This window comes from Canis lupus, chromosome X, assembly GCF_011100685.1.
Source record: "Canis lupus familiaris isolate Mischka breed German Shepherd chromosome X, alternate assembly UU_Cfam_GSD_1.0, whole genome shotgun sequence".
Classification (NCBI taxonomy): domain Eukaryota; kingdom Metazoa; phylum Chordata; class Mammalia; order Carnivora; family Canidae; genus Canis; species Canis lupus.
This window is the reverse complement of record NC_049260.1, coordinates 60133641-60156012: the sequence shown is the minus strand read 5'-3', so window position 1 is coordinate 60156012 and position 22372 is coordinate 60133641. Positions and strand designations below refer to the sequence as shown.

The 22372-nt window shown below is 34.8% G+C and overlaps 1 protein-coding gene across 6 annotated transcripts in view; it reads left to right on the top strand.

The window, feature by feature from the left end:
• ATRX (ATRX chromatin remodeler) overlaps positions 1-22372 on the top strand; it is a 332654-nt gene that overhangs the window by 93804 nt on the left and 216478 nt on the right. For 3 of the 6 annotated variants that reach the window (XM_038587761.1, XM_038587756.1, XM_038587758.1), the window contains 6 exons: positions 7553-7608; positions 8722-8774; positions 9774-9898; positions 12548-12661; positions 20055-20164; positions 22200-22267. In XM_038587761.1, coding sequence (XP_038443689.1) covers positions 7585-7608; positions 8722-8774; positions 9774-9898; positions 12548-12661; positions 20055-20164; positions 22200-22267 — 494 coding nt within the window. In that variant the 5' untranslated portion in view covers positions 7553-7584. The remainder of the gene's footprint in view (positions 1-7552; positions 7609-8721; positions 8775-9773; positions 9899-12547; positions 12662-20054; positions 20165-22199; positions 22268-22372) is intronic. The other 3 variants (XM_038587757.1, XM_038587760.1, XM_038587759.1) reach the window with 3 other exon arrangements.

The following is a 22372-nucleotide window of genomic DNA, read 5'->3' as shown; positions in this document are numbered from 1 at the left end:
TCTCAAAGGAAATTGCATTGTATTGGTAGATGAGTTTGGGGAGTATTGCCATCTTAATGTTATGTTGGATTGTTTTCTTTATTTTCAGGTCATTCTTTACAAGTAAGTAGAAATACAATTGATTTTTTTTATATTCTTGTGTTTTTCAATCTTTCTGTACTCTTTTACTAGTTCTAATAGTTATTTAGTGGGTTCCATAGATTTTCTATATATATTAGATAATTTCATCCCTAAAGAGAGATAGTTTTACTTCATTCTTTTCATTCTTGATACCTTTGATTTCTTTCTCTTGACTACTTAGTCTGGCTAGAATTTCCATTACAATATTGAACAGAAGTGGCAAGAGTGGGAAAAAAAAAAGTGGCAAGAGTGGATTTCCTTTCTTGTTTCTGATCTTGGGGAGGAAAGCATTCACTCTTTCGCCGTTTTGTATGATGTTAACCTGTCAGTATTTTGTAGTTAGTTGAGGATGTTCCCTTTTTTCCCCAAGTTTTTTTAAAATTAAAAACAATTTTTTATTGAAGTTTGATTTGCCAACATATAGTATAACACTCAGTGCCCATCCCATCAAGTGCCCTCCTCAGTGCTTGTCACCTAGTTACCCCATCCCCATGTCTGCCTCCCCTTCCACTACCCTTTGTTCGTTTCCCAGAGTTTGGAGTCTTTCATCTTTTGTCACTCTAATTTTTCCCACTCATTTCCCCTCCTTTCCCTTATAATTCCTTTCACTATTTCTTATATTCTCTGCATGAGTTAAACCATATAATGATTGTCCTTGTCCATTTGACTGTCTTCACTCAGCATAATACCCTCCAGTTCCATCCATGTCAAAGCACATGGTGGGTATTTGTCGTTTCTAATGGCTGAGGAATATTCCATTGTGTGTGTGTGTGTGTGTATGTGTGTGTGTGTGTGTATGTATGTGTGTGTGTGTGTATGTGTGTGTGTGTGTGTGTGTGTGTGTGTGTGTGTATATATATATCACATCTTCTTTATCCATTCATCTGTCAAGGACATTGTGGCTATTTCTACAGTTTGGCTATTGTGAACATTGCTGCTATGAACATTGGGGTGCAGGTGTCACAACGTTTCACTACATCTGTCTATTTTTGGGGTAAATCCACAGTAGTGAAATTGCTGGGTTGTAGAATAGCTCTATTTTTACCTTTTTGGGGAACCTCTACACAGTTTTCCACAGTGGCTGCACCAGTCTGCGTTCCCATCAATAGTGCAATAGAGTTCCCCTTTCTCCACATCCTCTCAAACATTTGTTTTTTCCTGGTCTTGTTAATTTTCACCATTCTCACTGGTGTGAGGTGGTATCTCATTGTGGTTTTGATTAGTATTTCCCTGACGGCAAGAGATGTGGAGCATTTTCTCGTCTGCTTGTTGGCCACTTGTATGTCTTCTTTAGTGAAATTCCTGTTCATGTCTTCTGCCCATTTCATGATTGGATTTTTGGTTTCTTGGGTATTGAGTTTGATATGTTCTTTATAGATCTTGAATACTTGCCCCTTATTTGATATATCATTTGCAAATATTTTCTCCCATTCTCTAGGTTGTCTTTTAGTTTTGTTGACTGTTTCTTTTGCTGTGTAGAAGCTTTTTATTTTAAGTCCCAATAGTTCATTTCTGCTTTATTTCCTTTGCTTTCATAGATGTATCTTGCAAGAAGTTACTGTGTCCAAGTTCAAAAAGGGTGTTTTCTGTGTTCTCCTCTAGGTTTTTGAGAGATTCTTATCTCACATTTAGATCTTTCATCCATTTTTGAGTTTATATTTGTGTATGGTGTAAGAGAATGTCCAGTTTTATTCTTCTCCGTATGGCTGTCCAATATTCCCAGTACCATTTATTGAAGAGACTGTCCTTTTTTCCAGTGGATATTCTTTCCTGCATTGTCGAATATTAGTTGACAATAGAATTGAGAGCTCATTTCTGGGTTCTCTATTCTGTTCCATTGATCTATGTGTCTGTTTTTGTGCCAGTACCACACTGTATTGATGATCACAGGTTTGTAGTACAGCTTGAAATCTGGCATTGTGATGCCCCCGGCTCTGGTTTTCTTTTTCAGTATTCCCCTGGCTATTCAGGGTCTTTTCTGATTCCATACAAATCTTAAGATGATTTGTTCCAACTCTGTGAAGAAAGTCCACGATACTTTGATAGGGATTGCATGGAAAGTGTAAATTGCCCTTCGATAACGTAGATATTTTCACAGTATTAATTCTTCCAATGCATGAGCATGGAATGGTTTTCCATCTCTTTGTGTTTTTCTCAAATTCTTTCTGGAGTGTTCTGTAGTTCTTAAGGTATAGGTCCTTTACCTCTGGTTAGGTTTATTCCTAGGTACCTTATGGTTTTGGGTGCAATTGATTATTATTATTATTTAATTTCTTCTTCAGTCTCATTGTTAGGGTATAGAATCGCCACTGATTTCTGGGCATTGATTTTTGTATCCTGCCACACTGTCGAATTGCTGTTTGAATTCTAGCAATCTTGGGGTGGAGTCTTTTTGGTTTTCTATGTACGGTATCCTGTCATCTGTGAAGAAGGAGAGTTTGACTTCTTCTTTGTCCGTTTGAATGCCTCTTGTTTTTTTTGTTCTTTTGCTGAGGCTAGGACTTCCAGAACTATGTTGAGAGGGGACATCCCTTTCGTGTTCCTCATCTTAGAGGAAAGGCTCTCAGTTTTTACTTATTGAGAATGATATTTATTGTCGGCTTTTCACAGATGGCTTTTAAGATAGTGGGGGAAAGTTCCCTCTGTCCCTACACTCTGAAGAGTTTTGATCAGGAATGGATGCTGTCTTTTGTCAAATGCTTCCTCTGCATCTATTAAGAGGATCATTTGATTCTTGTTTTGTCTCCTGTTGATGTGATCTATCACGTTGATTCTTTAAACGAGTGTTGAACCATCCTTTTATCCGGAGGATAAAGCCCACTTGGTCATGATGAATAATCCTCTTTATGTAGTGTTGGATCTTATTGGCTGGTATCTTGTTGAGAATTTTTGCATCTGTGTTCATCAAGGATATTGTTCTGTAATTCTCCTTTTTGGTGGGATCTTTGTCTGGTTTTGGAATCAAGGTGATGTTGGCCTCATAAAACGATTTGGGAAGTATTCTGTCCCTTTCTGTCCTTCAGAATAGCTTTACTATAATAGCTATTATTTCTTCTTAAACGTTGGATAGAATTCCCCTGAGAAGCCATGTGACCCTGGTCTTTTGTGTCTTGGGAGGTTTTTGATGACTGCTTTAATTTCCTCGCTGGTTATTTTCTTGTTCAGGTTTTCTCTTTCTTCCTGTTCCAGTTTTGGTAATTTGTGCTTTTCCAGAAGTGCATCCATTTCTTCTAGATTGCCTAATTTGTTGGCATATAGCTGCTCATAGTACGTTTTTAAAATCGTTTGCATTTCCTTGGTATTGTTTGTCATCTCTCTTGTTTCATTTGTGATTTTATTAATCTGTGTCTTTTTTCTTTTTAATAAGGCTGACTAAGGATTTATCTTATTAATTCTTTCAAAGAACCAACTCCTGGTTTTTTTAATCTGTTCCACAGTTCTTCTGGTCTCTATTTCATTGAGTTCTGCTAGAATCTTTATTAATTCTCTTCTTCTGCTGGGTGTAGGATCTATTTGCTGTTTTTTCTCCAGCTCCTTTAGGTGCAATGTTAGCTTTTGTATTTGAGTTCTTTCCATTTTTTGGATAGATGCTTGTATTGCGATGTATTTCCCCCTCAGGACTGCTTTTGCTGTATCCCAAGATTTTGAATGGTTGTATCTTCATTCTCATTCGTTTCCACGAAACTTTTTAATTCTTTTCTAATTTCCTGGTGACCCTTTCATCTTTTAGCAGGATGGTCCTTAACCTCCACGTGTTTGAAATCCTTCCAAACTTCTTCTTGTGATTTCGTTCTAGTTTCAGAGCATTATGATCTGAAAATATGCAGGGGACGATCCCAAACTTTTGGCATCGGTTAAGACCTGATTTGTGACCCAGTATGTGGTCTATTCTGGAGAATGTTCCATGTGCACTTGAGAAGAATGTGTATTCAGTTGAGTTTGGATGTAAAGTTCTGTAAATATCTGTGAAATCCATCTGGTCCAGTGTATCATTTAAAGCTCTTTTTTCTTTGGAGATGTTGTGCTTAGAAGTTCTGTGATTTGTAAAAAGCGCCATGTTGAAGTCTCCTACTATTTGTGTATTATTATCTAAGTATGTCTTTACTTTGTTTATTAATTGATATACTTGGCAACTCCCACATTAGGGGTATAAATCTTCATGATTGTTTGATCTTCTTGTTGGATATTCCCTTTAAGTATGATATAGTGTCTTTCTTCATCTCTTTCTACAGTCTTTCGTATAAACTTTAGTTTTTCTGATTTGAAGATTGCTACCCCAGCTCACTTTTGAGTACCAATTTGAATGGTAAATGGTTCTCTGCCCTTTTATATTCAGGCTAGGTGTCCCTGGGTCTAAAATGAGTGTCTTGTAGATAGCAAATAGATGGATTTTCCTTTTTTTATCCATTCTGATACCCTGCGTCTTTTCATGGGATCATATTTCCATTTACATTCAGATTAACTATTGAAATATATGAATTTAGTGTCATCATAATACGTATTTGGTCCCTGTTTTTTGGATTTATTTCTTTGCACTTACTCTTTCTTTTACAGGTTCCCTCTTAATCTTTATTGCAGAGCCAGTTTAGTGGTCACATATTCTTTCAGTTTCTGCCTATCTTGGAATCTCTTTTTTTTCTTGGAATCTCTTTATTTCTCCTTCTATTGTGAATGACAGCCTTGCTGCCTAAAGTATTCTTGGCTTCATGTTCTTCTCATTTATTACCCTGAATACATCATGCCAGCCCTCTCTGGCCTGCCAGTCTGTGTGTAGAGGTCTTCTGTTAATCTGATATTTCTTCCCATATATGTTACGAATATCTTTTCTCTTGCTGCTTTCAGGATTGTCTGTTTATCTTTGGAATTTGCACGTTTCACTATCAAATGTCAAGTTGTCATTCTCCTTTTTTATTTATTTTATTTTATTTTATTTTATTTTATTTTATTTTATTTTATTTTATTTTATTTTATTTTATTTTAAAGATTTATTTATTCATTCAGAGAGAGCGAAGACAGAGGCAGAGACACAGGTGGAGGGAGAAGCAGGCTCCATGCAGGAAGCCTGATTCGGGACTCGATCCCGGGTCTCCAGGATCATACCCCAGGCTGCAGGCGGCGCTAAACCACTGCGCCCCCAGGGCTGCCCCATTCTCCTTTTTTAAAATATATTCGTAAATATTTTATTCTTTTTGATGCTAGTGTATATTGAATTGTTTTTTTTAATTTCATTTTTATGTGGTTATTTGTAAGTACATAAAAATAGAATAGATTTAATAAAAATCTTTAGGGTGAACGGTTTTTATTGATTTTTTTGGGGTGTCCTCTCTGTTTGATTTGAAAGATAGTCCCTTTTGTTAAGGGTCTTTTAAAATATACTTGTTTTTTAAAAACCGGTTTAGGTTCTCAGAAAAGTTGAATGAAAAATAGAAGGATTTCCTATATCTTCCTCCCCACACATGCATAGCATCTCCCACCTTCGATAGGTTGCACCACAGCTGTATATTTGTTACCAATGATGACTGTACACTGAGAAGTCATTATCACACAGAACCCACATTTTGCCTTAGATTTCACTCTTGGTGTCATACATTCTAAGGATTTTTGACACATGTATCATGATATGGATCTTCCGTTATTTTATCATAAAGTTTCACTGCAGTAAAAATTCTATGTATCCATTCTTTTTTACCCCTTAGTTCCTGGCAACCACTGATGCTTTTAGTGTTCATGTAGTTTTGCCGTTTCCAAAATAATGTTATAATAGGTTTCCTTTCTCAGATTGGGTTCTTGGTAATATGTATTCAAGGTTCCTCAATCTCTCTTTATTGCTTCATAGCTTATGTTTTTTTAGTATTGAATAATACTACATTGTCTGGATGTACCAGGGTTACTTTATCCCATTCACCTTCTGAAGAAACGGTGGTTGTTTCCATATTTTGGCAGTTATGAATAAGGGTACTTACGAAAACATTTATATAAATAAAAAAGGTGTTTATGTAAAATTAAAGTGTTCAGAAGCATCTGTGTACAGGCTTTTCAATGGATTTAGTTTTCATCTTATTTGTGTAAATATCAAAGAATGTGATTGCTGGATCATATGGTAAGAGAATGGTTAATTTTGTAAGAACCTGCTGAAATGTCTTTCAAAGTGGTTGTACCATTTTCCATTTTCAAAAACAGTTGAGTGAGAGTTCTATTGGTCCACATCCTCACCAACATTTGGTATTGTCATTGTTCTGCATTTGTCCATTGATTGTGTAGTGTTACCTGATTGTTTTAACTTCCAGTTCCATCATGACATGCATCTTCTCATATGTTAACTGTGTATTTCTGGTAAGATGTTTTCAGGTATTTTGCCCATTTCTAATCATGTTGTTTATTATTATTGAGTTCTTTGTATCTTTTAGATAGTAGTCCTTTATCAGATATGTCTTTTGTATTTATTTTCTCCCAGTCGGGGATAAAGACTTGTCTTTTATTCTGTTGAAGTTTGCTAGTACTTTGTTGAGGATTTCTCTGTCCATATTTGTGATTGAGTTCTTTAGATTTCTCTGTTTGTGGTTCCTTTACTGGTTTTGGTATGATATTGGTCTCAAAAATGTTAATTGGTGAATATCTCTCCTTTTTATAATAGAAGAGTTTGTGAAGAATTCTTTCTTTTGAATTTTGGTACATTTCAGTGGTGAAGCCATCTGGTCTTTTACTTTTCTTTGTGGGTATTTTTTTGATTACCAATTCAGTCTCTTCAGTTATACGTCTATTCTCACTGTGTACTTATTCTTTAGTCAGTTTTGTTAGAGTTTATTAATTTGTCTGTATTTTGTTATCTAATATTTTAGCATATAATTTTTCATGATATTCGTTTATAATCCATTTTTTTCTTTAGCTAATAAAGTCCCCTTTTTAATTTCTGATTCTAATAATTTGAATTTCGCTCTTTATTTTCTTGTCAGTCTAGCTTAAGGTTTGTCAATTTAATTCATCTTTTTAAAGAACTTTTAGTTTCAGTGATTTTTCTGTGTTTTCTATTCTGTTTCATTAAATTTAGGTCTAATCTTAATTATTTCTTTCCCTCTGCTTCCTTTATGTTTAGTTTGCTATTACCTTTCTAGTGTCTTAGGTGAAGGGAATAAAATTTATTTAATATTATGATTGGATTGTTAGGCTAAATTTTCTTTTGAGAGAAAATACCTTAGAAAATTACAATAGGAAATATTTTGATACCAAACTACTATTTTTAGCAACTTAGTACTTTTGAAGAAGGGGGTTAGTGTGTCAAGGGAGAAAATTCTAAGAATATTTTAATGTGAGTAATGTATTATGAGTAGTTGTACTTCATAGACTGAAAAAATGGATTCATGGAGTTGTAGTTATTGGTGTTCTGTTTGATAATGTTTTGAAAAGATATATTTTTTATTTCTTCTCTTTTAAGAAAAAGTCGGTGGTTCTGGAAATAACTCAGATATGATGGAAAACAGCAAGGAAGAGGTAAGATTAATGTGAAACATTTAAAAGATTTATTAATTGCTAATAACCAACTAGAGTGTATGTTATCAGATTTTTTTTAAGATTTATTTATTGTTTTAAGAGAGCAAGTGAGTGCAGCAGGGAGGAGCAGAGAGAGAGGGAGAGAGCAGAAGCTGAGCATGGAGCCCAACTCTGGGCTGAGTCTCATGACCTTGAAATCATGACCTGAAACCAAAACCAAGACATGGACACTGAACTGACTGTACCACCCAGGCACCCCAGATTGCTTCTCTTTAATACATGCATGTGTTTAAGTTTACCGTTATGTCAAAACATTATGACACTTCATTTTGGGTGGGTGTTTTTTTTTTTTTTTAGAAGGTGTTCATTGTTTTTATTATTGTGTGGTTCACTTTAGCAATATACCTAAAGTCAGACAATTGAAGGCTTGCTAACAGATATTTGTTTGAACATAATTATATTGCTATAGTGGTGCCTAGGGTGATTGTTATGGGCATGACTCCATGGTTCTGAGATCTCTCAAAACTGGATATTTAGAGTATGTTAAGCATCATTATAGGAATCCATTCTAGTGTCCTTCACCTATGATACCCAGGCTTATGCTGTGGTTTTGTGATTCTTTCCACCTAGTGTAGAAATTTTAATCCAAAAAATATACTGAGTATATTGGCAAAATGAAGTTAAACATAGTATTTCAAAGCAAAGTGTAGAAGGTACTTTGTACTATATGTTAGGATAGAGAAAATGACAGTTTTTAGATCCTTAAAACTCCCTACATCCATTAGGATCAGATTACTTCTATACCTTTGTTTTATATTTGTTGCCTTGGACCAGGATATTGATACAGCAGTGCATCCTATCCTATACCACAAAATTCAACGGTAACAATTTAATTAAAAAAAAAAACAAACAGGAAATTAATCTTAAATCAAGGAAGCCTGAGAATAAATGAGAATTGGTTTTTTTGAAGCTTCTTTTAAAAAATATTTTAGACATAAAAGTGATATCCCATTATATTACTATATCAGAGATATTGGTATAGGGAAATAGTTAATTGTAGGGATGTTTCTTTGAGAGCTGTATTAATTTTTTAAATTTATTTTTCACATTTAGGGAGCTAGCTCTTCGGAAAAATCCAAATCATCAGGATCATCACGATCAAAAAGGTTGGTTGATGTTGAAGGGAAAACATTTTCAGGTTGTTTTTTTTCCTAAGAATAATAATCTTTTATAAAATTCAAGCACCCTTGTTCTAACTTAGTAAACTATTTTATACAAACATACACATTACAAACTGGACAGTATAGTATAATGAATCCTCTTATATTCATCAGTTAACTTCAACAATTATTTATTCATTCTGACTTTGAATTTTACTGGAATTTTCCAAGGAGGATTTATTGTGCCTTAGTGGCCCTTGCAATATGTAGATCATTTTTTTTAGATCATATATATTCTCACAAAATGGACGGAGGGGAAAATGAAATGAATGCCTCCTGAGGCAATATGGGTTTTTAAGGATTATGTCAAATTGTCCAGGATGATGAGGAGGGGTAGCCATTTTACTTATGAGGAAGTTATAAGGAGATCATAGCATGGTAAAAATACTTCTCTTTGTTAAAATGTCAAAATGAATTGTACATAAGCACTGAAATGACTTCTAATCATACTTACAAAGCATAATATACTGTGAGGTATAGATTTTATTAGAAGTTTGCAGTTTATTCTATTGGGCATTTTTAAAAATTTTTAAGTAGGCTCCACACTCAGTGTGGGGCTTTAACTCACAACCTGGAGATTTAAGAGTCGGATGTTCTATTGACTGAGCCAGCCAGGTGCCCTGGACATTTGTTGTTTCTTACCAGTGGGAATGTCTCTTAATAAACACAGCTTGCTTTATATTAACATCTCTAAAGTGGTGATTCTTAGAGAGGAGATCCCTTCATGATCCCCCACAGTAGCTTTTTCAGAGCGAACATACCCTGGTCCTACCCTAGACCTACTGAGACATAATTTTCAGTAATACGATACAGAAATATGTGTTTCTGTAGGTGAGTCTGATATGTATCTCTGGTTAAGAGCAACCATTCAATTTAAATATGTTCTTTGGTTCTTATTCCAATTGTCAGAAAGTCCGTAATTCTATGAACTTAATTCTTTCATAGGAAACCATCAGTTGTAACAAAGTATGTCGAATCTGATGATGAAAAACCTTTGGATGAAACTGTAAATGAAGATGCTTCTAATGAAAATTCAGAAAATGATATTACTATGCAAAGCTTGCCAAAAGGTAATGTGTGTTGATTTTTCATAGGAAGTTAAAGTTGAAATGTATTTTTAAATGTCATTATAAAATTGGAACTTGATTACTGTTAGCTGTGTGTAAAGGAACAAAACTAGCATTTTAATTGTAGTTGTCTGAAAATGTATTAGAATGGTAATGATAATGTGTGTTAGGAGGTTAAAAACTTAGTATATTTGCAGTCAGCTTTGATAAAGAACAAAACTTACTTTCTTTTTCCATTGGGTTTTAGAAAAGGGATTTAAGTTTCCAAATTATATTTGAATGTGGAAGTTTAGTATAAATGTTTATATTAAGTTTTGGTTCAGCAAATTTAAATATGCTTATTTTAGAGGAAAATATAATGAATATTCTGAAAACTTAAAATATTTAAATTCTGGTTTAATCTTATTCCATTCTTAAATTCTTTAAGACTAAAAGCTGAAGTTAATTATCAAAGATAGATTTAGATGTACTTCTTGTAATTATCTCTTTAAAATACCTTGTCACGTACCCTTCAACTGTTGTAGTTCTATCCTTAACCTCGTTAATTAGATTGGGGGAAAAAAGTCAAATGAAAATCTTTGATGTTTCATAGCCCAAGTCTGTGAGCAGTCTGATTATATGATAAGAGTAGTGATAAAAGTCTTTGTAATATCATGGTGTTTCAGAGTCAAAAGTTAAATTCTTTCTTTATTAATAATATATATGGAAGTATCTTAGCAGAATTTTCAAATTTGTCCTTATAGATCATTTATAGTTAGTATTTACTAAACTTGGTTCTCTGTCTACATTTATATTTTTGTGACACATTTTGGAATATGAAAGTTTAAAAAAATGGGGGGAAGGAGCTTAAGACATTGCTTGACTAGGACCAATTAGGAGTTTTAGTAGAGGAAATATGAAATGAGGAAAAGGGATGAATGAGAGAAAGCAGAAAGATAGAAGGAAAATCAATGGGCCCACCATTTACTTGGCTTTTCAAATAATCCGTGACAATTTTATGCAATGGTTGGTGGCCAGGGGCAGAATCAACTATAATAAGGGAATGTGAGTCCTGTAGGAAGTGACTCATTTTGGATTGTTACATTCTCAGTGGTTGTCACTGCAAGTCCTTATGATGGTCACTGGGTGAGGCAAGATACAGGAATTCAGATCTTTCTTTTAATGAAACTGTGGAGAAAAGTAAGGGATGTTTCTAACCTGAATTAGTCATAACTCTCCCACCAAACCAAGAATAAACCCATTTCATAAGGTAGAATTTGGGTGATTATTATTACTATAATACTATCTTGAGTATATATAGGTACCAGGCTCTTAGAGAACTAACTCATTTAATTGTCAAAGCAATACTGTAAGGTAGTTATTGTTTCTACTTGTAGAGATAAAGGAACAAATTCAGACCTCAAGGCACTTTTCCAAGCTTTAAATTGAGAAACTAGGTCTGCCTGAATCCAAAGCCAGTGAGTGCTCTTTCCACTCTACTGCTTTGCTTCCATTTGGAGAAGAATCTTCAGAAATAATTCTTTTTGTTAATTATAAATCTTGAGCTTTCTCAAATGCTATGGCTTCTTTGAGAGTATATATGTGAAATGGTTGTTGTAAATAGTTTTTTTGTGTGTGTGTGTAGGTTATCTAAATTCGCCAGTTTGTAAAAACTCAGTCCTCTATATGCCTGCTTTCCCCTCCTTTTTTTCAGAGTCTCAGAAATACTTATAATTAGATGCTATACCTTGCCAAAAATCTGCTTGCTGAATAACATAGGCCCATGTTTCAGGGAGACCACCCCTGAAAACTATCAGGTTTTACTTTCTTAAGTGTTGCCAATAATGCCCAATTACTAAGCCCAGCAATGTAGGTAAATGTGAGACCTGGGTTCTTTTTACTATGCTCCTGCTTTATTTGCTCTTGAGAGATTATAATGAAAAATTAATAACCTGTCTTCTCAGTTCACATGTTTTATAACTAAGAAAGTAAATTCTTTCTAAATTTTTCCATAGAGACCAATAATCGATCTCATTCTGCAGTTTATTGTTAGAGCAGTTGGGCTTACATAGGCAATCTTTTGTTTAAGACTCTTTAAGGACTTTTCAGGTACTAAAAATTTGACACACTAGTTGGGAAATGCCTCAGAATAGGTATAGCATTAATAGCAGAATTAACTTCTCACATTGCCTCCCACTGTCTTCCCCCAAAGCAATATAAAAAACCCTTAAAAACCTTTTTATGAGCTTTGATTTGGATTATGATAAGAATAGGATGTCTTTTAAAAATTTTCCTTCGGGTACTTCTATTTTATAAACTTCTGGAACTTAGCATGGGTGTTCATACTCAAAACAGTTTTTGTGATAGGCACTATAAAAATTCATAACTGGGCTGAGGCTTTCTACTTTATTCAGACATTTCTGCTATAATCAGTTCATAATACCCCTATCCTATTTTTATTAGTTATATTTGAACAAGTAATCTGATTGCTGACACCTGGCCCTTTTATTATTTCCCTGTTTTATTTATTCTTGAGAGGTCCTTATACAAGTAGTGAAAACTTGAAAGAAACAAAATTATGTACCAGCAATGTTGGCTTTATCTGAACTGAAGTCTTGTACTTCATTTGCACATTTAATATGTGTAATGGTTTTTTAAATGAAATCATTCTAGGTACAGTGATTGTACAACCAGAGCCAGTGCTGAATGAAGACAAAGATGATTTTAAAGGGCCTGAATTTAGAAGCAGAAGTAAAATGAAAACTGAAAATCTCAAAAAACGCGGAGGTAAATACAAGTGAAAATGAAAACATGAGTTTAAATTGCTGTTTATGACCATATTGGAAAATCTGATGTGCTTATTAAAAATACCTCCAGTTTTCTGCCCATTGTTTATTAAAAGCACTACTTAAAAATAACTTCAGTTTCTCTCTGAGCTCTGAAGCAGAAAAGGTTAAACTCTGTTTATCAAAATACCTTTGCCTTCAGTGGCTATATAGTTATCTCAAGAAGCTTAGCATTTCCTTCTTGCATATTAGTTCTGTAATGCTTATATAATGCCAAAATACCATGTGTTCCTTCTCACCCCAAAAGAATTTCAGATTTGGACAAAATCTTGCCTGTGGCTTTTGGGTAACTTTATATATATCTAGTACATTGTTTCACAGAGTTACCTGTGCATTAGTGTTATTTGGGGTGCTTGTTAAAAATGCAAGTCCCTTAACTCCACTAACAAATTAGAGTTTTTGGGGATGATGTTAAGAATGAGCCCCATTTTGTTCTTTTGTATGTTAAAGTTGGAGATCTACTGATGTAAGGATAATAACATAGAAATGAATAGGAAGGAGAAGGGAGCTAGAGCTAGTAACCTTCCTTCCACCTGTCTCAGCCATCTCTTCTTTTGTCTGTCTACCCCCACTTATACACACACTGTGTTGACTAATCATCTGTGGAAAGTTTGCATAAGGAGGATTCATTTAGAAATTTATAACAATGGAGTATATTTCCCATTTGTTTGTGTGTGATTTTTAAATAGTGCCTGTATATTTTCTGGGCAGATTTCCAGAGCCATAATCCATGACTATAAAAGGAACAGATCTCTAAAAAATAGAACATGCCACTAAATTTTAAAGTAGAAGTGTAATGGAAGCATGTCTATTTAATATTTATCATGTTACCTGTGTTTTATAGCATAGTACTTATATCAGTGAAATTTTGTGCAGATTTTTATTTCAGTGCTATATGATTATCTTTTTTTTATTTTGTTATTTATTTTTATTTATTTATTTATTTTTGCTATATGATTATCTTGATGGAAATAGAAAATATCTGTATTTGTTATATATATATATTTTTGGATTAAATAACTCATTAGGTTGTTGGAGAAAAATCAAAGAAATGTTGTTTAGTCTTTTGTCCACAAGGGGGTGTTCTCCTTTCAAGCATATGGAAGATTTATGGAAAATGTAGTTCATACTAGGGAAACTGCCATTGCAGCAACAGAGCTCACCAAAGTTAAACAGTTCTCTTAAAAACAAGAGAATTAGCAAGTAGAAAGTGATGGTAGGGATCAGTAGCAAGAGTCTGGAGAACAGATCACTAAGTGTACTACATTGTATCAATATTAATATCTAAATGGAGTCTTTTGGAGAGGGACTCTGGTGCAGTCAGTATCTAGAATGTGTGTAAGGGCCAAAAGGAGAATGAAAAAAGAACCACAGTTGTTGGGGAAGGTACTCTTAGTGCCACTTAACTATGCTACTGGTATTTGGTCTGAGCTGATATATTTGGAACATTTTATTGAGTGTTTTGTGTAAGAATGTTTATATTGTGGTTAATGAGATATGTTTGTTTATAGCCATATAGTAGCACCTAAAATCTCTCATGTTAATCTTTGTTCTAATGATTTTCTACATCTTTAAACTGTCAGAAATCACACAGGAAATTTAACTGTCTTTACTTATATATAGTATGAATAAATTAGTGATCTGAGGTACTGAATTGCTAGTTAATATTCAAACTTCCTAGGAAAGTTAGTTCTTTTTTTAAAATTTAAATTCAATTAGCCAACATATAATACCTCATTAGTTTCAGATGTAGTGTTCAATAATTTATCAGTTGGGTATAACACCCAGTGCTCACTCATCACATCACTTGCCCTCCTTAATGCCCATCACCCCAGAAAAGTTAGTTCTGTATTTGAAATTCTGTAATTTAGGAAACTACTAAGAAAGTAAACTATACATAAAATAATCTTGTATTGACTTAAAACAAAATTAAACATAAAGATACAGCTATATCCACCAATTCAGGAGCTACTTTAAAAAAAACACCACAGCCTATATGTATACAATGGAATATTACTCAGGCATTAGAAACAACAAATACCCACCATTTGCTTTGATATGGATGGAAGTGGAGGGTATTATGCTGAGTGAAATAAGTCAATCGGAGAAGGACAAACATTATACGGTCTCATTCATTTGGGGAATATAAAAAATAGTGAAAGGGAATGAAGGGGAAAGGAGAGAAAATGAGTGGGAAATATCGGAGAGGGAGACAGAACATGAGAGACTCCTAACTGGGAAATGAACAAGGAGTGGTAGAAAGGGAGGTGGGTGGGGGGTGGGGGTGACTGGGTGACGGGCACTGAGGGGTGCACTTGATGGGATGAGCACTGGGTGTTATGCTATATGTTGGTAAATTGAACTCCAATAAAAAAAAGAAACAAACAAAAAAACACCACAGCCTTTTGACAACCTTTTCCCCAGTTTGTTAGGAAGTGTATTTTACACCTAATTTTTCTATCTGGCATAATAATTTTATTTTAAATTCCAGTATAGCTAACAAACTGAGTTGTATTAGATTTAAGTGTACAGTTTAGTGTTTCAACAATTCCATACATCACACAGTGCTTATCTTGACAAGTGTGCTCCTTTATTCCCATTACTTATTTTACCCATCCCTGTACCCACCTCCCCTCTGGTAACCATCAGTTTTGTTATCTATAGCTAAGAGTCTGTTTCTTGGTTTATGTATCCCTTTTTTCTTTTGCTCATTTTTTCCCCTTAAATTCCACATATGAGTGAAATCATATGGTATTTGTTTTTCTCTGACTTATTATCCTTAGTATTATACTCTATAGCTCTAGCCATGTTGTTGCAAATGGCAAGATTTCATTATTTTTTATGGCTGATAATATTCCATTGTGTATATATACACCATATCTTCTTTATCCATTCATCTTTCAGTGAATACTTGGGATGCTTACATAATTTGGCTGTTGTTGTAAATATTGCTTCTATAAACATGTGCATGTGTCCCTTTGAATTAGTGTTTTTGTATTTTGGGGGCTAATACCCGTAGTGCAATTCCTAGATCATACCTCTGTTTTTTACTTTTTGAGTAATCCAGAGTGGCTGCATCAGTTGACATTCCCACCGATAGTGCAAGAAGGTTCCTTTTTTCTCCACGTCTTTGTCAATACTTGTTTTTAATTTTCTTGTTTTTTTAAAATATTTTGTCTGACAGAGAGGAGTGTGTACAAGCACAAGCAGGGATAGTGGCAGGAAGAGGGAGAGGGTGAAGAAGAACCCCTGCTGAGCAGGGAGCCTGCCATGTGGCTCAATCCCAGGACCCTGGGGTCATGATCTGAGCTGAAGGCAGACACTTAACCAACTAGCCACTCAGGCGCCCCATCAACACTTGTTTTTCTTACTTCAGCTGTTCTGATAGGTGTGATGTGATATCTCTTTGTGAGGTGATATCTCTTGTATTTATGATTTGCATTTCCCTGATAATGGCTGATATTGAGGATCTTTTCATGTGTCTGTTGGCCATCTGTTGTTTTCTTTGGAGGAATGTCTGTTTATGTTCTCTGCCCATTTTTAATTGGATTGTTCATTTTTTAAGTGTTGGATTCTATCAATTCTTTATATATTTTCGATACTAACCCTTTATCAGATATCATTTGCAAATATCTTCTTCCATTCTGTAGGTTGCCTTTTAGTTTTGTTGATTGTTTCTTCACTGTGCAGGGAAGCCTTTTATTTTGGTGTTATCCCAATAGTTTATTTTTGCTTTTATTGCCCTTGCCAGGCGACAAATCTAGAAAAGTGTTATGATGGCTGGTGTCAAGACATTACTGCCTGTGCTCTCTTCTAGAATTTTCTTTATTAAAGATTTTATTTTTAAGTAAGCTTTACACCCAACACAGGGCTCAAACTCACAATTCTGAGATTGAGGGTCACATGCTCCACTGGCTGAGCCAATCAGGTGTCCCTCTTCTAGGATTTTTATGGTTTTAGGTCTCACATTTAGGCATTTAATCCATTTTGAGTTTATTTTTGTGTACAGTGAAATAAAATGGTCTAGTTTCATTCTTTTGGATGTAGCTATCACGTTTTCCCAGCACCATTTGTTGAAGAGATTTCTTTCTTTCTTTCTTTCTTTCTGGCGGGGGGGCGGGCGGGAGGTCGGGAGGGTGGGAGTGGAGGGGAGGAGGAGGGGGAGGGTGAGGAGGGAGTGAGGGAGGGGGGAGATGGACGTAAAGGAAGAACCGAAAGACAAAATAAGCTACCCTCTCACCCCTCCAGCATTATCTCTCTATCTACTTAATCTCTATCTCCTCTCCTCCTTATTCCTTCCTTCCTTCCTTCCTTCCTTCCTTCCTTCCTTCCTTCCTTCCTTCCTTCCTTCCTTCTTTCTTTTCTTTTCTTTTCTTTCTTTTCTTTTTTTCTTTTCTTTTCTTTCTTTTGTTGAGACTGTCTTTTTCCCCACTAGATAGTGTTTCTTGCTTTGTCAAAGATTGACTATATAATTATGGTCTTACTTCTGGGTTTTCTCTTTTCTTCTATTGATCTTTGTGTCTGTTTTTCTGCCAGTACCATGCTGTTTTGATTACCACAGCTTTGTAAATAATTTAAGTCTGGAATTGTGTTACCTTCAGCTTTGGTTTTCATTTTCAAGATTGGTTTGGCTATTTGGGGGTCTTTGTGATTCCATATCAACTTTAGGATTGTTCTAGCTCTGTGAAAAAATGCTGTTTGTATTTTTTAAGGATTGCATTAAATGTGTAAATTGCTTTGAGTAGTTATAGACATTTTAATAATACTTGTTCTTGCAATCCATTAGAATGGAATGTCTTCATTTCTTTGTGTCATCTTCAGTTTTTTATATTAATATTTTATAGAATTTTCTCTTTGGATCTGTTAAAATGTGTTGAACTCCTATGAAGATGCCTCTTCCATTTATACACTATATTATAATCATTAAGATATCTCACAACTAAAAATAAAAATGTAAAGTGTATATATGTAGAAACAAATACATAAAATAACATTTCACCATTATTCAATATTGGCTTCACATCCCACTTAAATATTGGTTCAGTCTTACTTCTCCATTTCCTCCTCCTCCTCTCCATTTTTTAAAAATTTATTTATTTATTCATGAGAGACACACAGAGAGAAGCAGAGACATAGACAGAGAGAGAAGCAGGCTCCATGCAGGGAGCCCGATGCGGATCTTGATCCCGGGACTCCAGGATCACGCCCTGGGCCAAAGGCAGGCACCCAATCGCTAAGCCACCTAGGCTTTCCCTCCTATCCCTCTAATAATGAATATTTTGAAGTTTCTGTGCATGTGTATGTTTTTATATTTTTCTTACACATGTTTATTCATAAAGCATTTATTGTTCACTTAAAATATACAAAGTAGTATCCTGTGTTTATTCTTTTCAACATTTCACATTCAGCATTGCTTTTGAAGTGTGTCCATCTCAGTGAAGGTACGGCTGGTTTTTTATTTTCCACTGCTATGTAGAATTTTGTTAAATGAGTAAACTGTCCATTTCCCAAATGGAAGTTATTTCCAATTTTTTGTTTTCAAAGTTTTCCGTTTTCCTACTTAGTGTGCAATGAATACCGTGTATATGATTTTTTGTGCATATGTGGGAGAAATTCTCCAAAGGATCACTTAGTTTTGTTTAGTTTTTGATATATTGCAAAAGTACATAAAATAAGCTTAATATTTATTATGTTAACATTGGATGAACATTCATAGTCTAGCTTTTGTCTTGTTAGTGTATCTTAATGCAGTCACTATTGAAATGAAGCACACTATGCATTTGTTTCTGTTAAAACAAATACAGAATATATGAGTACTCAAGATCAAACATTAATATGGGACAGTATAATAATAAAATACTAGAAACTTATATAGTGAGTCTTCAAATTCTCCATATTGTCCTGAAAAGTATGATGGTGCTGTTAAAACTCGTAAAACTTTTTTAACTTCTGCAAATAGGAATATTTGTCATAATGTTTGGGTCCGTGGTGCTTTGGACCTAAAGAATAAGAAAAAAACAAAATAGAAAATTGAAAGGGGGCAGCCCCGGTGGCTCAGCAGTTTAGCGCCGCCTACAGCTCAGGGCATGATACTGGAGACCTGGGATCGAGTCCCACGTCAGGCTCCCTGCATGGAGCCTGCTTCTCCCTCTACCTGTGTCTCTGCCTCTCTCTCTTTCCTCTCTGTGTATTCTCATGAATAAATAAATAAAATCTTTAAAAAAAAAAGAAAATTGAAAGGTTAGAAATGTGTGTATTGTTTTGTCTTTTATTTAGAGATAGATATAGCTTATTCTTTTAATTGTCTCTCCTTTTTATTTGTGAATGCAGGCATTTTCATTGGCCTGTTTGGAATCATAATCTACCATTTTACTTGTATCAAGATCTTGGTTGCACATCAGAATCTCTGTAAAACTAAAAAAAAATAAAGTTTAGTAGATTCTCATTCAGTAGATCAGGGGTGGGAATGGCTGTCTCTGCTTTTAAAAAGTTTCTTCAGATGATTCTGATGTTTAGGTCAGATTGTGAAGCACTGCTCTAAGCAGGACTAGGGGTGAGAGTGAGGTAGGAGAGATTTCCTCTTTGTTGCATTGGGTCATCTTCAGACTGTTTTCCGGTAGACACTGTGGAATGGGGCTCTTCCTCCCTCATCTTCCAAGTCATTTTCAGGTTTTGCTCTCAGGATGGATAGATATTTCTGCAAGTCTTATTTGTCCTTAATTGGAAATAGTAGACAGTGCTGACATTGAATGGATAGTGAAATACACATATAAGATAGGGTAGTGGGGATTATGGATAGTATTGAAGTCAATCTGAGGTAAGAAATTGGTAATTTAAAATTATCAGGTTTTCACATACTATATTGGAAGAGTCTGTGCTGACATATTCATTTTGAGGGTAAAAAATTAATGGCATACCTAACTTTTAAGTATAAGGAAAAGACTATTCCACATATGTCACTGGCTTCCCCATTCTTTAAGAACTGATAATTTATTTGCAAGGCAATAGCAAAGTGAAAAGAGCTCTTGACCCTATTTTTAGAACTTCTCTTATGGAGTCTCTTCATGTTTTATCAAGTTATTGTGAGAAATAGGATTTGCATCTGTAAAAGGAGACAGATTAGGATTTGTAGTTCTGGAATTTGCCATGATTGTCATGTTTTTAGTAAGTCTATAAAATTATTAACCTTTTGTGTCCACAATGTCAACTTTTCTAAGGATTATCAAGTATTTAATTTCCAATATGAAAATTGCAAAATGCTGACTAAAGTAAATATCTTTTTTTTTATGTGTGTGTGTGTGTATGTCTCAATAATGGTGACTCCTTTCTCCTAGAAGATGGGCTTCATGGGATTGTGAGCTGCACAGCTTGTGGACAACAGGTCAATCATTTTCAGAAAGATTCCATTTATAGACATCCTTCACTGCAAGTACTTATTTGTAAGGTATGTAATGATCTGTTTATAATTCATTCCACAAATATCTGAATGTTTACTGTGTGTTAGACTTTTGGTTTATGGTGTCAGACTTTTGGTGCATAGTGATGAAGGAGATGGAAATGGTCTCTGTTTTTGGAGGGCTTATATTGTAGTGGAGAGGACAGACATTACAAAAAGCCCATTAAGTGCCATGGTAGGGGAAGTATTGTGGAGTATGGGAACATTCAGGAAGCCTGTGTACTTTGGAGTTGGGTAGGGAGGTCTTTATAATGTAGATAATATAAGCTGGCATCTAAATATAAATAGGAATTAGCCTGGTGAAGTGAGATTGACTCAGCATATTGTAAACAGAGGCAACTTGGTATCCAAAGGCTAGTGAGTGAAGGAGAGCATGGTGTGTTGGCAAATCTTAAGAGTATATGTGTATGCACATGTATATTGTATAACCTTCCCTCTTTTTTATTTAAAGATTTTATTTATTTATTCATGAGATAGAGAGAGAGAGAGAGATTGAGAGGCAGAGACACAGGCAGAGGGAGTAGCAGGCTCCATGCAGGAAGCCTGATGTATGGGTCTAGATCTTGGGACTCTGAGATCACGCCCTGAGCCACAGGAAGAAGCTCAACCGCTGAGCCATCCAGGCATCCCTATAACCTTCCCTCTTATGTATTCTAATTACCCAAATCTAAACTTTCTGCATGGGGCAGGGTTTTGGCGTGAGTTCAAGATGATAGAGTTAAAAATGTCTCTTATGTGTTGAAGATAGTTTTAACAGTCTATGTATACTCTTTTATTAGTAATATCTTGGAGTTAATTTTAAATATCTATAATATCAAGGTTATGATTTCCCTAACTCATTACTGCTAAGATTAATTCTGTGTTAGTTTGTTTCCCAACAGAATGCCTCCTTGAAATGCTGGGGCAAACCAGATTTTCCTGAGTTGCAGTTCTATCTAGGTCTTCTATTGTATGAATTTTTGATATAGACCTACTTAAGTGGACTAAATTTACTTTTCCCTCTAGCAATTTGTGTCCCTCCATTCTTTGAATTCAGCCAGAAGCCTATTTAGGGGACATGTTGTAACTTCTAGTTTTAAAATGGGATAGCTGACTTTTATATTGCTAGATTTGTAATGTGTATTTCCTTTTTCTTCAAATATATATAATTGGGTTTTTCTAAGGACCAATCTGTTGAACCTAATTTGTTTTGGTAATCAGTACTGTCATCAGTAGGCATGGAACCTTCCCTTTCTTCAGACTTAGTGAAAATGATTTTAAAGTCAGTCAGACTTGGATTTGAATACCAGCTTTGCCTGTCACCTAATTGTATGACTGGAGGAAATTTACTTATGTATTAGCCTTTTCTCTCAAGTTGGGTGTAATACTTCCCTATCTTGCCTATGTTTTGAGATTTAAAGAGAATGCATCTTTTTTTTAAAGATTTTATTTATTTATTCATAAGAGAGAGAGGGAGAGAGAGGCAGAGAGAGGCAGAGACACAGGCAGAGGGAGAAGCAGGCTCCATGCAGGGAGCCTGACGTGGGACTTGATCCCAGTCTCCAGGATCACGCCCTGGGCTGAAGGCGGTGCTAAACCGCTGAGCCACCCGGGCTGCCCAAAGAGAATGTATCTTAATGTAGGATAATGTTTCTTAGCTGTACGCATGGTAGCTGTCTATATATGAAGGCTACTAAATACGTTAAGTAGCAGCAACACCTAATACATTTTATGTAGAGGTTTAGTAGCTAGTATTATGAAATCAGAAACTTGCTTTACCAAAATCTTTTATAAACTTTATATAAGGAATAGTGATACTTGATGATATGGGAATATATTTCAAGGGATTAATTTACTGAGATATTCCTATGTCTGTAAAATACTAGTATTGGATAAGGTAGTAGTTTGCTTTGATTCTCTAAAACATATAAATACACACACATTGCCTTTACTTTTTTTAATGACTTAAAAATAAAGTTTTTGTCATTTATGAATGCTATCCATTTTGAATATAAAATGTCCCCTTCCCCTTTTCTTTTAATAGAATTGCTTTAAATATTACATGAGTGATGATATTAGCCGAGACTCTGATGGAATGGATGAACAATGTAGGTAGGTAATAAATCAAGATGAACTAAAACTCAGTATTGCCTGCTTCTTATGGGGGGAAATTCTTACATAGTATGTTATTAGATCCATTTTTTATAGTATCATCAT